At 39.5% G+C, this 15451-nt stretch overlaps 1 protein-coding gene across 3 annotated transcripts in view; it reads right to left on the bottom strand.

Moving 5' to 3' along the window:
• Positions 1 to 622: 622 nt before the first annotated feature.
• The window catches only part of LIN9 (lin-9 DREAM MuvB core complex component), a 74055-nt gene continuing 59226 nt past the window's right edge, over positions 623 to 15451 (bottom strand). For 2 of the 3 annotated variants that reach the window (XM_030557386.1, XM_030557387.1), the window contains 5 exons: positions 11199 to 11279; positions 5920 to 6045; positions 5410 to 5592; positions 5118 to 5215; positions 623 to 2808 (listed from right to left, as the gene is read on the bottom strand). In XM_030557386.1, coding sequence (XP_030413246.1) covers positions 2703 to 2808; positions 5118 to 5215; positions 5410 to 5592; positions 5920 to 6045; positions 11199 to 11279 — 594 coding nt within the window. In that variant the 3' untranslated portion in view covers positions 623 to 2702. The remainder of the gene's footprint in view (positions 2809 to 5117; positions 5216 to 5409; positions 5593 to 5919; positions 6046 to 11198; positions 11280 to 15451) is intronic. The other variant, XR_003999701.1, reaches the window with a different exon arrangement.

Below are 15451 nucleotides of genomic sequence, written 5' to 3'. Positions count from 1 at the left end.
TTCTTCCTCTGTTTTGCCTTATCAGCCTTGCAGCTATAGTATAAAAACACACAAAGGAAGGAAAGTATATGGCTCTGTTGGCCTTGACTGAGCATGGGTGCTTCTCTGCTGCTGTGTACTCTCTTTAGTGGAGGGCACAGAGAGCCCAGCAGAGGCACTGAACTGGAGGACCCAGAGGGTTGAAGCTTCAATGCACAGGGAATCCCACAATGGAGAAGAGGGAAAGAGGAAGACTAGAAATTGAAATGGGATCATTACTGCCTGAGAATTGAATACAAATAAAAGGTATAAAGCAAACTGGTTGAGTTCTTCCAAACTACTAACTTGTTCCACTGCTGCAGGGAGAACTTAAAGTGGTGGAAAGTGTGGTGGGTCTTAGGGCCAGAGCCCCCAACACCACATGACCACCTCAAAACCCTACATGGAAGAGGCACTATCATTTCTTAATGATTGTGGGGGAATTCTAGGATGCATATTTCATCACAACACAACAATCGGATCCTACATAAATATTATTCTTATGTTAGTGATCTCAAGATTTAAACATGACATCCTTTTGGAAGAGTAATGTACAAAATTCATTTAAATTCACATTAAATACGCACATTGTTCAACCTTCAAATACAAGTGCACATGCATAGTTTTATCATAAAAATCAATATTATACAGTTTTTCCTATTACAATAAATATATTACTCTATCCCACAGCAATTATAGGTAATTCAACAAAAAACCCCCAACAACTTTCAATTGATATTTTCTGTATTCTTTGAAATAACATATTTAGACACCAAAATCAAGATAATATATAAAAACAATGCTATCATCACTCAGAGATAAGATTGTGGTATTGTGATGAAAATATGTCTCTCTTTATATTTGATAAGAGCAGCTATATTATGTAGACATTGCCTATTTGGCAGCCTGATATTTAGTATACTGAAGTCCTGATCCAAACATGCAAGTAGTCCCACTGACAGTAGTTAGTAAGTACCTTGATGCAGTGGGAAAGACTGAGCACCTTGTGGTTAACCCTACTGTCAATTCGAAGAATGTGGCTGATTGGTTCTGGCAGAGGACACTTTACCAGATGGAAGATAACACCACAAAGTAACAGGGAAGTAGGGGGGAAAGGGGAAGCATATAAAAATATTCTAGGGTAAATCCTCACAAAATGAGAAGTTTATGTTTAGATATGTAGATTTTCATGTGCAATTCATCAGGATTACCACTTAGTACTCCTCTGTAATTTCCCTTGTAGTTTTAAAAATCTCTCCTAAAAACACTCACCTTGCCAAGCAAACAAAATGCTGCATTTTTGTAAATTAAATTATCAACATTTTTTCTGTTCAAATGAAATTAGACCTACCTTTATGTGCAAGAAGTTTGCATTTTTGTAAAATATATCAACTCTCATAGGTCAATTTATTCAGAATTAGAAATGTAATTGAGAATAAAAGATTTATGGATTTCTTAATTAACAGAACAAATTTAGCTAAATATAAACTCTGCACTAAAGTTTTGCAGTGGCACAATACCATCACAGTACAGAAGCATTTTTTTAAACTATACAAAATTCCAAAATTGAAAATAATGTTTACATTCTCTTTATGCATTAACATATAAAAGACCTCATTTCATGAGGTATCCAAAAGAATCAAAACATCTCTACCGCTATCTCTGAACATTCAAATCTGGAAACAATTTATTACACTGAAGCTTTACAAAACTATTAAACAAACAATCCAATAACCACTTTTTACAAGATTAACATTCCAGAATACACTTGGAGGCATTTTTTAAAAACAGTTCACAACACTGGTTATCTCATTTGTTATCAAAATCTTTTTATTTATATATGTTGGGTATTGTTGAATAACCAGTTATCTAAGTTGAAAGTTGTGCAAACAATAAAAAATGGAAAACCAATATGTTATCAGTCATTTGTATAAAATATCAATTACAGGACCTTTTGCCCTGTATGGAGGGAAAAAGCCATATAGCACATATATTCCTGGGAATTTAGCAGTTATGTTTTTCTATTCCTTCATTAGACTCCTTATATAAGTTATGATAAATTAAACATTCCAAAAAGATATTAACTGATTTATAGAGCAGCCAGTATCCAAGTGTACAATATCTATTCACTCTCATTTATTTTCTGTCCATATTCTGCTGCTGTTTCGTAAGGTGAGGAATACACATACTGCTTCACCACACTGTAGACTGAAGTCTGAGATGGTGACTCACAGATACTAGAACTGTAGCTTTCAAGAACAAAGGACTGCCAGACAGCCACTGATTTGTACCATTTCCTCTTCATTGTCTTCAACACATCAGTAAAGTCATCTGCATGAGTTGGGCAGAATTTACCCAAACTTTAAAAAATAAAGTTGATATATTCTTAGTTGAAATTGTATGAAAGCATATGCATATACTTTCAGTTTAAAATAAAAAAATGTAGTTACTAATAGAAGTTAGCTCTTAGTAAAACTATTGTATGTATATAACAAATGGCAAAATCTAATGTACGCAGGCCAGTAATGCTGGTTTCTTAAGAAGCAGTACAGTTTACCTAAAATGGCCTTTTTAGAGGTTTTCTTTTCCCTTATCTTCCCAAAGTTAGGATATTTGGTGAAGCCTATGTAAAGGAAGAGGATTTCATAGAATTACATGCTATACACTTGAAATAGACAGCTTTTTCAGTCTCTGTTGGTGTTATTGGCTGCAAAGGCATGTAAATTTCCCATCTGGCTCAGGCCACTCTGAATGTGTGCAACATGGATCTCAACATTATTCTGAAAACAACTAAAGAAAAGAAAGAATGGTTAAATCTCACATTTTAAGACTCAATTTATTAACTTATCATACTTGAACATGACTATAATGAACACCGTCTTCAAGCCAAGGTATGAAATAGGAAGTAGTAAAAGTTTAGAAAGGCCAGTGTATAGGTTTTGCATGACTGAGTTCATGGAAATATAGGAATATAGTGGTTTCTGATGATGAAGTATGAAGAAGAAATGCCTCAAATTATTTAAATCCATTGCAATGTGTGATTTGTAATTCTGCTTATAGTGAAGTTTAGTTAAGAGTGCAGGTTTTCCAAAGGAGAAAAAACTACTATAATAAAGGATGCCACCACTGTACTGTGTTCTATGCTTTAGAGAATTTAGAATACATTTACTAGTGGAAAAAAGTGATAATTTTTCTTTTAATATTTACATTAGGGCTGTCGATTAATCGCAGTTAACGCATGCGATTAACTCAAAAAAATTAACTGCGATTAAAAACATTAATCACACTGTTAAACAATAGAATACCAATTGAAATTTATTAAGTATTTTTGGATGTTTTTCTACAATTTTCAGATATATTGATTTCTATTACAACACAGAATATGAAGTGCACAGTACTCACTTTATATTATTATTTTGATTACAAATATTTGCACTGTAAAAATGATAAAAAGAAGTATTTTTCAGTTCACCTCAGATAATATTTTAGTGCAATCTCTTTGTCGTGAAAGTGTTACTTACAAATGTAGGGTTTTTTTTGTTACATAACTGCACTCAAAACCAAAACAATGTAAAAAACTTTAGAGCCTACAAGTCCATTCTATCCTATTTTTTGTTCAGTCAATTGGTTAGACAAACAAGTTTGCTTACATTTATGGGAGATACTGCTGACTGCTTTTTATTTACAATATCACCTGAAAGTGAGAACAGGCATTTGCATGGCACTTTTGTAGCCGGTGTTGCAAAGTATTTACGTACCATATATGCTCAACATTCATATGCCCCTTCATGCTTCAGCCACCATTCCAGATGACATGCTTCCATGCTGATGATGTTCGTTAAAAAAATAATGCCTTAATTAAATTTGTGACTGAACTTCTTGGGGGAAAATTGTATGTCTTCTGTTCTATCTGCATTCTGCCATATATTTCATGTTATAGCAGTCTCAGATGATGACCCACCAGTTTTGTCAAAACACAAAGAAGGTACCAATGTGAGATTTCTAAGAACAGATACAGCACTTGACCCAAGGTTTAAGAATCTGAAGTGCCTTCCAAAATCTAAGAGGGATGAGGTGTGGAGAATCCTTTCAGATGTCTTAAAAGAGCAACACTACAATGCGGAAACTACAGAACCCAAAACAATCAAAAAGAAAATCAACCTTCTGCTGGTGGCATCTGACTCAGATGATGAAAATGAACATGCATCAGTCAGATCTGCTTTGGATCGTTATCAAGCAAAACCCGTCGTCAGTATGGACATATATATTCTAGAATGGTGGTTGAAGCATGAAGGGACATATGAATCATTAGTGCATCTGGCACGTAAATATCTTGCGATGCTGACTACAATAGCGCCATGAGAACGCCTGTTCTCACTTTCAGGTGACATTGTAGACACGACGTGGGCAGCATTATCTCCTGCAAATAGTAATCGAACTTGTTTTTCTGAGTGATTGGCTGAAGTAGGACTGAATGGACTTGTAGATTCTGAAGTTTTACATTGTTTTATTTTTGAATGCAGTTATTTTTTGTACATAATTCAACATTTGTAAGTTCAACTTTCATGATAAAGAGATTGCACTACAGTATTTGTATTAGGTTAATTGAAATATACTATTTCTTTTGTTTTTTACCGTGCAAATATTTGTAATAAAAATAAATGTAAAGTAAGCACTGCATACTTTGTATTCTGTGTTGTAATTGAAATCAATATATCTGAAAATGTAGAAAACATCCAAAAATATTTATCACATGATTAATTTTTTTAATCGCTTGACAGCCCTAATTTAAATCTTCTTTAAAAACAATTACATACATCAGTAACTACTTGTCCAAATTAAACGTACATTTTGAAAGACTGAATGGCAAAGGAGATTCTAGTTTATACTGGATTGATTTAAATAAATTTTTAATATTCTTTTCATATCTAGAGAAGTTAGGTAGCGTTTTTCAATAGGACTATTCTTATAAGAACTGCAGAATTAGACTCAATTATATAAATACAGAAACATTTAAACTCTGAAGTGTGTTAAGAATAGCTAATCATGAAAGATGCATGTAGGAAAAAAATGTATGTATAATTACTAAAAGTTAATACCTGATATTAGAAGAATCTATTGAATTCTTGATGTCATTTAATGAATCTGTTAGTGATTTAAATTCAAAGGAATTCAGGTCACCTCCTTCTGCTAGACACTAGAGAAAATTAAGAAACAAACTTAGAATTTAATTTACAATTCTACTACATAATTGTAATTTCTCTCAAATACAATTCATGTTATGACTTAGTTCAAGAGAGAAATTTGAGTGATGCCTATGGGTTGCCAAGGTTTTAAATGTTTGTTTATTATTTGAGAGGAAACATTAGAAATTTTTAGTAAACAATTTACCTTAATCTGCAGTAATATTGCTGTAAGCCTAGAGATCAGATCTGTCAGGTTTTCATTTTCCACACAAAGATGTCCTGTTGTTGATGCATTTGCTTGTCTAACTATCTCTTGAGCTTCTTCTTCACATCGGCGTCTCAGATCTGTTGGCTGGTCTGCAGGCTGGAGGCCTTGGTCCGGAGCAAGCTACACAGATATAATTAGAAGTAAAGATTAAGGGTCTGATTCTACAGCTGTTGTGTGTGTGAACTGGTAATCAACTTTAAAGGGAGTTTCGTAAGTGAAGAGCCTGCAGAAATAACCAGGCCCTCATACTTTTAACCAAAACTGTCCACTGAAATCAGTGAGAGTTACTGATATTCGGAAAGAAAGAGGTGAAAGCATATACGACTCCAGTTACTTAAAAGTTTGACATTTGTCTCTAAATGGTCTTTTTCTATGTATGACATTTCAGTTGACTTACTTATATGTTAAACACAACTCAAATAAACTAAGAGGTTAGTAACGTATTACCTCATAACAGTACTGCTGAACCTTATGCAAAACTTTGTTTAGGTCCTTATTCAGTTGTTCTAGGTCTAGAACAATAGTTGCATATCTTCTCTGAAACTCAATATTGATTGGCATAGAATAGGATTTCTGTGGAGAAGACAAAGCATATGAAGTTTATAAATCACAAACACTATACATCTGTATTTACTAAAGGTGCACTTTACTGTCTAGATGCTTCCCTTAAATGACTACTATCACCTTTATATTGTCCTTCCTGTGAAATTTTAAGTAGAAGAATTTATACACCAATCCTTTTCACCTACATTTGTTCTACTATTTCTCTAAAATACAAACAACTTAGCTCAGTGGTTTTCAACCTTCTTTCATTTGCGGACCCCTAAAAAAGCTTCAAATGGAGGTATGGACTCCTTTGGAGATGTTAGGAATAGTCTGAAGACCCCCAAGGGTCTGCGGACCACACGTTGAAAATGACTGTTCTATGGTAACAGTAACCTTTCGTGGACTTCTTAGGCTTGGTCTACACTATGCGTTTAAACCGATTTTAGCAGCGTTAAACCGATTTAACGCCGCACCCGTCCACACTACGAGGCCCTCTATATCGATATAAAGGGCTCCTTAAACCGATTTCTGTACTCCTCCCCGAGAGGAGTAGTGCTAAAATTGGTTTTACCATATCGGATTAGGGTTAGTATGGCCGCAAATCAACAGTATTGGCCTCCGGGTGGTATCCCACAGTGCACCACTGTGACCGCTCTGGACAGCAATCTGAACTTGGATGCAGTGGCCAGGTAAACAGGAAAAGCCTCACGAAATTTTGATTTTCATTTCCTGTTTGCCCAGCGTGGAGCTCTGATCAGCACGGGTGGAAATGCAGTCCCAAATCCAAAAAGAGCTCCAGCATGGACCGTACGGGAAATACTGGATCTGATCGTGGTATGCGGAGACAAATCTGTTCTATCAGAGCTCCGTTACAGAAGATGAAAGGCCAAAGCATTTGAAAAAAATCTCCAGGCTACACAGTACTGCGTGATAAGCGTAACGGAAAGCCAAAGAATCAAATGGATGCTCATGGAGGGAGGGAGGGGGTACTGAGGACTCCAGCTATCCCACAGTCCACAGCAGTCTCTGAAAAGTATTTGCATTCTTGGCTGAGCTCCCAATGCCTGTAGGTTCAAACACATTGTTCGGCGTGGTTCAGGGTATAGCTCGTCAATTTACTCCCCCTCCCCCATGTGAAAGAAAAGGGAAAAAAATCGTTTGACTTTTTTTTAATGTCACCCTATGTGTACTGAATGCTGCTGGTAGACGCGATGCTGCGGCAGTAAAGAGCAGTATCTGCTCCTCTTCCCTCCCCGGTGGCAGATGGTACAATATGCTTGATTGCTGCAGTACCATCATGTGCCCGTGAGTGCTCCTGGCTGGCCTCAGGTGAGGCTGGCCGGGGGGGGGCGCCTGGGTAAAAATAGGAATGACTCCGTCATTCCCAGTAGATGGTACAGAACGCCTGGTAACCGTCCTCATCATAGCAACTGGGGGCTGAGCTTCAATCAGCTCCCTCCCTTTCATGTGTAAAGAAAAGATTCTCTACTGCCTGGACTATCATAGCAGCAGGAGGCTGGGCTCCTCTCCCCTGCCACCATTTAATTCCTGCCTGGACTATCATAGCAACTGGAGGCTGCCTCCCCCTCATTTTATCTCACTAACAAGTCACTGTTTCTTATTCCTGCATTCTTTATAATTTCATGACACAAATGAGGGGGACACTGCCATGGTAGCCCAGGAAGTTTGGGGGAGGAGGGAAGCAACGGGTGGGGTTGTTGCAGAGGCACTCCCCGTGAATGGCATGTAGCTCATCATTTCTGCGGGATCTGACACGGAGCAGCTGTGCTCTCTGATACACTGGTTCTCCAGTACACTTGCCCCATATTCTAGGCAGGACTGACTCTATTTTTAGAAACCATAAAGGAGGGATTGACTCAGGGAGTCATTCCCAGTTTTGCCTTTGCGCCCCCTGCCGATCTCAGCCAGGGGCACCCATGATAGCAGCAGACAGCACAGAAGCACAGATAACAGTCATCTCATTGCCAATTTACACTGGCAGCAGACGGTACAGAATGACTGATAACCGTCTCTGCTATCATGCAAAAGCAAATGAATGCTGCTGTGTAGCGCTGGAGTATCGCCTCTGTCCGCGGCATCCAGTACACATACGGTGACTGTAAAAAAAAAAGAAGCTGAATGGGCTCCATGGTTGCCGTGCTATGGCATCTGCCAGGGTAATCCAGGGAACAAGGGCGTGAAATGATTGTCTGCCGTTGTTTTCCTGGAGGAAGGAATGACTGACAACATTTACCCAGAACCACCTGCGACAATGATTTTTGCCCCATCAGCCACTGGGCTATCAACCCAGAATTCTAAGGGGCGGGGGAGACTGCGGGAACTATGGGATAGCTACGGAACAGCTACCCACAGTGCAACGCTCCGGAAATTGACGCTAGCCTCGGACCATGGATGCACACCGCCGAATTAATGTGCTTAGTGTGGCCGCGTGCACTGGACTTTATACAATCTGTTTTATAAAACCGGTTTATGTAACATTGGAATAATCCCGTAGTGTAGACGTACGCTTAGACTAAGGGCTTGGCTACACTCGAAACTTCAAAGCGCTGCCACGGGAGCACTGCTGCGGCAGCGGTTTGAAGTGTGAGTGTGGTCGCAGCGCCAGCGCTGGGAGAGAGCTTTCCCAGCGCTGCACGTAATCCACTTCCTCATGGGGATTAGCTTGCAGCGCTGGGAGCTGTGCTCCCAGCGCTGCGGCACTGTTTACACTGGCGCTTTACAGTGCTATATCTTGCAGTGCTCGGGGTGTGTTTTTTTCATATCCCCCGAGCGAGAAAGTTGCAGCGCTGTAAAGCACCAGTGTAACCAAGGCCATAGTCTGTGGACACCTAATGGTCTGCAGACCACAGGTTAAAAACCATTAATGTACTTAGCTAAATGAATTTAAGTGGCTTATGTATTGTTTAGGTAACTGTGGCAGATACAACTAACTGTTCCCTTCAAAACAATGAAACTAAAAATGTACAATTGTGTGTATTAGTAACCCCTGTTAAGGAATCCTTTGCATTGTGTCATTTAGAAACTAGTACTATTGCCAGACACTAATGTACTCATTTAGGACTTGCTTTGAGTTTGGTTAAGCAGTTCCACGTACTATATATTAAACTGGTCACTAACTTGTAACATGATACAAAAGGATTCCCCTTTAACCAAAACCCACCATGTCATTCTGTTTCAGTTTAACCAAAATTATATCAAAATTAGCTAACTGATGAAGTCTTTAAAGAATTCACAAAAGTATTTAAATCTGTATATTATTTTGGTCATGTTCAAGAGTGGCAAGTGTTTGAGAAAAGATTTTTGATTAAATGAAACACATTTTAAAGGCAGAAACTGACTGAAGACGGGCTAAGAATGTAGCCCACCGGAAAGGTATCACCCTCCTTTAGTTTTATCAGAATAGCCATGAACTTTCACAAAAGTTATGTATAAGAGGCTTATTTACAAAGTAATGAATAACAGAGAAGATTCAAAATATCTCATATCACTATCGAGGCTAAACACACCTAAATATATCAAATTGAATATATATCCTTGTTCCCCTTCCCTCCTGCTGCTTCTTTGTTTGTCCCAATACTCTTTATTTTCCTTCTGATGCCTCTCATTTCTTCTGTCTTCATTAGGTTTAATTTGTGATTTAGTATTTAAGTTATGTTCATATTTTAAGGCAGTCACCTCTTGTAATGAGAGAAGGCCTTTATAGTTTATTTTTGTGTAAGTGTCAGACTTTTAGTTAAATTTTTAAAACAAACTTTAAAAAGCGATATATTTTTCAGCATTAGATTTAAAAATAGTGACAAACTTTATATGTAATTTATTTTAATCCTTTTTGCTACAGCTGCATAGATTTTAATGATTAAACTGTATAGCAGAAACAATTTTCTTTAAAAAAATTAAGAGAAAGCACAGTTAATGCACAGGAGAGTGAAATAATAATGCCAGCATTGAAGATGGGATGTGGGTGTGGGGTAGGAGAAGGGGACGGTGGACACAGGAATGGGGAAGCAGAGAATGGAGAGAGAGTGAGCGTACTTGTGCCCACAGGTGGCCATGGGGCAGGAAGGAGGCAGAGAGAAGAAATCTTTTATCCATATTAAAAACCTTAAATGCTTTGTGCAAAATTTTAAGCACTTAGGTCTGGGTCCTCAAAGGGACTTTGGCGTTAAGCATTGCAGTGCTCAGCATTGTAACTTTTAGGCACCTAGCTAATCATAGGGATAACGCTGTGATCACCAAAGCCTGAATTAGGTGTCTAGGCTCCCTACACAATGCAACTGGAGTGATAGGTGGCCTAGAATGTGGTCTACAAAAGCCAGGTGGGGAGCTGCCTAAGCTAGCAAATGAGAGATGCTTATGAGAATGGTGTAACCTCAGCCCTCTGCGTACCTCAGATGCTGAGCCTGATCTGGAAGGCGTGCTCATAGGCTGCTCACATTTACACAAAACAGCTGAAGGAGGCCCTCCCATATAACCTATAGGGCAACATATAGGGTATTCACCTAGAACATAAGGGAGCACTAGTTCAAGTCCACATTCTGTTTCATGAAGAAAAGGGATCTGAACAGGGATCTGCCACCATTCGGCCAAGTGCTCTAACCACTGGACTACAGAATCACTCTCACTTGCTCTCTGTCCCAGTCAATATCTAATTATTTAGCTAAGATGAAACAATTTCAAAAGGCAAGAATGAGACAGCCTCACATCAGGATATCCCACAGTCCAGTGGTTACAACACTCCCCTGAGAGGTTGTAGATAGTTGTTCAAATCTCTTCTCCATCAGGCAGTGGGGTGACCTAAGCCAGCGGTCTCTTACATCACATGTGAGTACCCTGACCACTAGGTTAAAGCTTATATGGGAGCTGCTGCGCCTCTTCCAGATCATCACTGTGTGTGGAGTTAGGCAGCCTCTGTAAGCTCAGGAAGTTATATTTAAAGATAAACACATTTTGAAAATTTTGACCATAGTGATTTGCATAAAGTCGTATCCCAGGCGGGAACAGAACCCAGACTTGTGCTTTAACCACATGATAATCTATTCCTCATTGATTTTTAGTACTATTGTCTCTGTTTGTATGAAGATTATTTTTCATTGTAGCAAATACCTATAAAACAGGATATCAAAACCCATTCAAGAACTGAAAAAACAACATGTTTTTACCAGTTTTTCTGCTTCTGTGTTCATCTCCCTTAACTGCTTGATGTGCTCCTTCTTAATCATAAGGATTTTTGATAACCTGGTCTATAGACAAAGAGAGGAAATTTTTTTTAGGACAAACATCTTTAAACAGTTTTAAAATTAATGATAAAATTATTGAAAAATATCAGACAGCTTTTGCTAAAAGTGTAAAGATATTTCTCAGACTGACTACAAATTAAGATATATAAATTAATTTTTTCCCCATGAAAATTATAAACAGTATTTTCAGGGAACCTTACCTGAATGAAGCCAAAGCACAATGGTTGAAATTCCCTACGCAAAGACTGAGTCAATAGGATTTGTGGACATATTTTGAGGATGAAGGGAACAGAATCCTTCCCTCCCTACAGCATGAAGATATAACATAGGACTTTTGCACAGCAAGGCTGTGGATATAATTATCATGGGCTACAGTAGAGATTAGCTGTTTTGCCATTGCCTTCCCCATAAGGTTTTCACTCTGTTGATGGACTCACTTGTCATGTCCCAGACTGGTCACAAACCCATTGTGCGCACTCCTGCAACAAGAGCTGAAACACAACTGGGTTTGCAGAAAACAAGAGGGCTCTGGAGGTTTTTCACTTCTTGGACTCTTCCTTTAAAACAGAAGTGCTCTCTATCTGCTGCATTTGGGGTGTAATGTGCCCACAGAAGGGGCTGCTAGATTTTTTCCAACATGCATCTAACTATTAGAAGTGTGGATTGCAGCTGGGACCCATGGGTGTAATCCCAGTGCCACTGCAGTCAACAGGAATTACGCCATTGATTTCAATAACGATAGAATTTCCTTCTGTATGATGAAGGTACCTATAATGGAATTCAGTGCACTTGGGAACAAGGTATACCAGCATTTTCTCAGTGATATATTATAATTGAGGACTAAATGAAAGGTAGTACTAAACAGTTTACTAGCTACTTTCAATTCCTAATCTTGTAGTACTCTTCATGAAGGCAGAACTACCACTGAAATTAAGGAAAGGAACACAGGAATAGGCTGAATTAATGTATGTTTCTTTGAGTTAGCAATTTATACTTGAATTTGAGTTAATACAGAACATTTATAGCCACATCAAAGTACTTTTAGTGTTTAAATATTTTACTCTATATTGTCTGCAATATCTTCTGAGAAGTTAGAAAAACATCAATTTTTTTCCCTACCAATTTTGTATTTTCCTATTTGTTTTACACACTCTCCCCTCCCCGCCCCATTTAAAATAGAATTTAGATTTGTTTCCTTGTATTCAATTTATGCCAGTGAGGAAAACATGCACAGTTCTGGGAAAATACTATGTTATTTAACATGCTCCCTCTACTGGACATGCAGGAGCACAGTTAAAAAAAAAATTTCTGTCTACGTTCTGGTTTGATTATATCTTAATTTTTAACTCTTCCTCAAAATAAGAAGGATACTGCTAATCATTTGGAAAACTAGGTTTTAACACTGCTGACAAACTGGGACCCCATGCAAAGGGAATCCCATCCATCAGTTTTGAACTGAAACGTAATAGATTTAAAATTGAATCCAATATCTCCAGAAACATTTAATGTTGTATGTGAAGATAAAATATTGTCATGATTTCCGTCAGTATTCCATTTAGATTGGATGTAAATATTAATGTACAAGAGATGGTCAACTGATATTATAGCAAATTCCTTTTGGAGCTACCATTTCTCTAATGTGTATAAACTTTGTCCATAATAAAAGAGATTACTCACCCTGTGCAGTAACTGAGGTTCTTCGAGATGGTTGTCCCCGTGGGTGCTCCACTTTAGGTGTCTTGGCTCCCTGTGCTTATAATCAGAGATTTGTAGCAGCAGTGCATGCCCCAGTTGGCTGCGCATGCGAGGCAGCCATCTTCCACCACTCTGAGTGACTACCTTGCATGCACAGCCAACCAACCCCCAGTTCCTTCTCTAGTCCAGAGGATCAGCATGAACATGGTATACAGCAGGTGTGCCATTAGGGCCCTAGCTCCCCTACTCTTCTTGCAGAAGCGATCGCAATAAGGAAGGAGACCTTCATTGATAGATGTAGCAATGAGCAAATCGCAAGGGGTTGCCCATGAGGGTATACAGCATGAGGTTATGGTCCCATATAAGAGTAGGGTGTTTTAGGGGAGGAGATGTTGGTCATGCCCTTTAAGAATTGTTTAGTTGTTGGATGAGCAAAGATCGTGGTTCCATCTACCTTATCATGTAGTGAGGTGATCACTGCTAAGTGTACCTTTATGGAGCTATTGGAGAGGCCTGCCTTTTTAAGGCATAATATATAGTCCAGGACTCTGGGTAGAGGGGCAGAATGAGGAAACATATGGTGAGCCTTGCACCAGCTGCATAAATGTACCCAAGAGCATATGTTTTACCTGTGCTTGGTTTGCGACTTTTCAAGAGAATGTCTTTAACCTCTTCAGAGTAATCCTGATCCAGCCCCGATAGCCATGGAGTAACCAGGCCTTGAAGCAGAGAACTACTAGGTTGGGGTGAATTACATGGCTGCCTTTCTGTGTCAGGAGGTGAGGAAGTTGGGAAGGGTTCGAGAAAGTTTAATTGCCATCTGTATTAAGTATGGGAACCACATCTGTCTGGGCCATGAGCCTGGCCTTGTCTTGTCTGATTTTGTGTAAAACCCAGCTCAGTAGAGGAATCAGGGGGTTGGAGGGGAGGGACACGTACATTAGTGGTGCTTCCCATTTTGTGAAGAGGGCATCGCCCAGTGAGTGGTGCCGGAGCCCTGCTCGGGAGCAATATTGAGGGCATTTTGTATTGTGAGTTGTTGCGAATAAATCAACAGTAGGGAATCTCCACTGGCTGAATACTCAAGGGTTGGGTAGTCTATCTCCCACTCGTGGGTTTGTGAAAAGTGTCTGCTCAGATGGTCTGCCATGGTGTTCTGAAGTCCTGGCAGGTAAGCTGCAGAAATGTCTATCTTGTTGGATATGCACCATTGCCAAAGGAGTAGTGCCTCAATGCAGAGAGGGTATGATCGAGCTCCGCCCTGTCCGTTTATATAAAACATGAAAGTTGCTTGGTCCATGAGGACTTTGATGGTATTGTTGTGGATAAGGTGAAGGAAGTGTTTGCATGCTTTTCTAACTGCTTGGCACTCTAGAATGTTTATCGGTAGGTTGGTTTCAGCTGGGGTCCAGCATCCTGGATGGTGGTGTTGTCCAGATGGGCTCTCCATCCCACGTGGGAGGCATTTGTGGTGATTGTTATAGTGGGAGCTTTTTGTTGAAATGGGACCCCGAGCAGATGTTTTGCGGTTGCATCCAAACACTTGAGGGAGTCCTTCACTCTGCGGGGCATAGTGAGCCGTTTGTAAAGGGAATGCTTGTGTGGTATATAGCAGGTGCGGAGCCAGACCTGTAGGCATCTCATATGCAGTCTGGAATGTTTGACTACATAAATTGTCGCAGCCATATGCCTAAGGAGTTGTAGGCAGGCCCTGGTGGATGTTTGGGGGCTGTCTGACATTGTTATCATCAGCCTGGTTAGGTTGAGGAATCGCTGTTGGGGTAATCTTGCTTGTGCTGAGAGGCAGTCGAGATAAGCCCCTATAAACTCTAGTTGCTGGACAGAGACCAAGGTGGACTTTTGGATGTTTATTTGAAACCCAAGGTTGGTGAAGAGGGTTATAGTGGTTTGTGTAGCTTGTACTGCCATCTGCTGAGTAGGTGCTCTTATGAGGCAGTTGTCCAAGAATGGGAAGATCATTACCCCTAACCTGCAGAGGTGAGCTGCCGCAACAGCTAGGACTTTGGAGAATACCGTTGGGGCTGTCAACAAGCTGAAGGGTAGTACCTTGTATTGGTAATACTGATTGCCTAGTGTGAAGCGCTGAAACCGTTGGGTGTGCTGGATGAATGGTGACATGAAAGTAGGTGTCTTCTACATTGAGGGACAAGAGCCAATCTCCTTTCTCTAACCAGGGTAACCATTTTGAAGTGCTGATCCTTATGAACTTGTTGAGTTTGCATAAATCCAGAATGGGTCTCCAGTCACCGTTCTTTTTCTGTGTGAGAAAATAACAGGAATAAAACCCTCTTCCCCTGTGTTGGAATGGTACTATTTCCACAGCACCTAGTTGCAGGACATAGTTTATTCCTAGTTCAACAGGGTTTTGTGAGAGGGGTCCCTGAAGAGGGATGGGGAAGGTGGGTGGGTAGGGGGAATAGAAATAAATGGGATAAAGTAAACCTTCTGACAATTTCCAG

Source organism: Gopherus evgoodei, chromosome 3 (genome assembly GCF_007399415.2).
Source record: "Gopherus evgoodei ecotype Sinaloan lineage chromosome 3, rGopEvg1_v1.p, whole genome shotgun sequence".
In the NCBI taxonomy this organism is placed as follows: Eukaryota; Metazoa; Chordata; order Testudines; family Testudinidae; genus Gopherus; species Gopherus evgoodei.
Note: the sequence above shows the minus strand (reverse complement) of the source record. Positions and strands in the feature narration are given on the sequence as shown.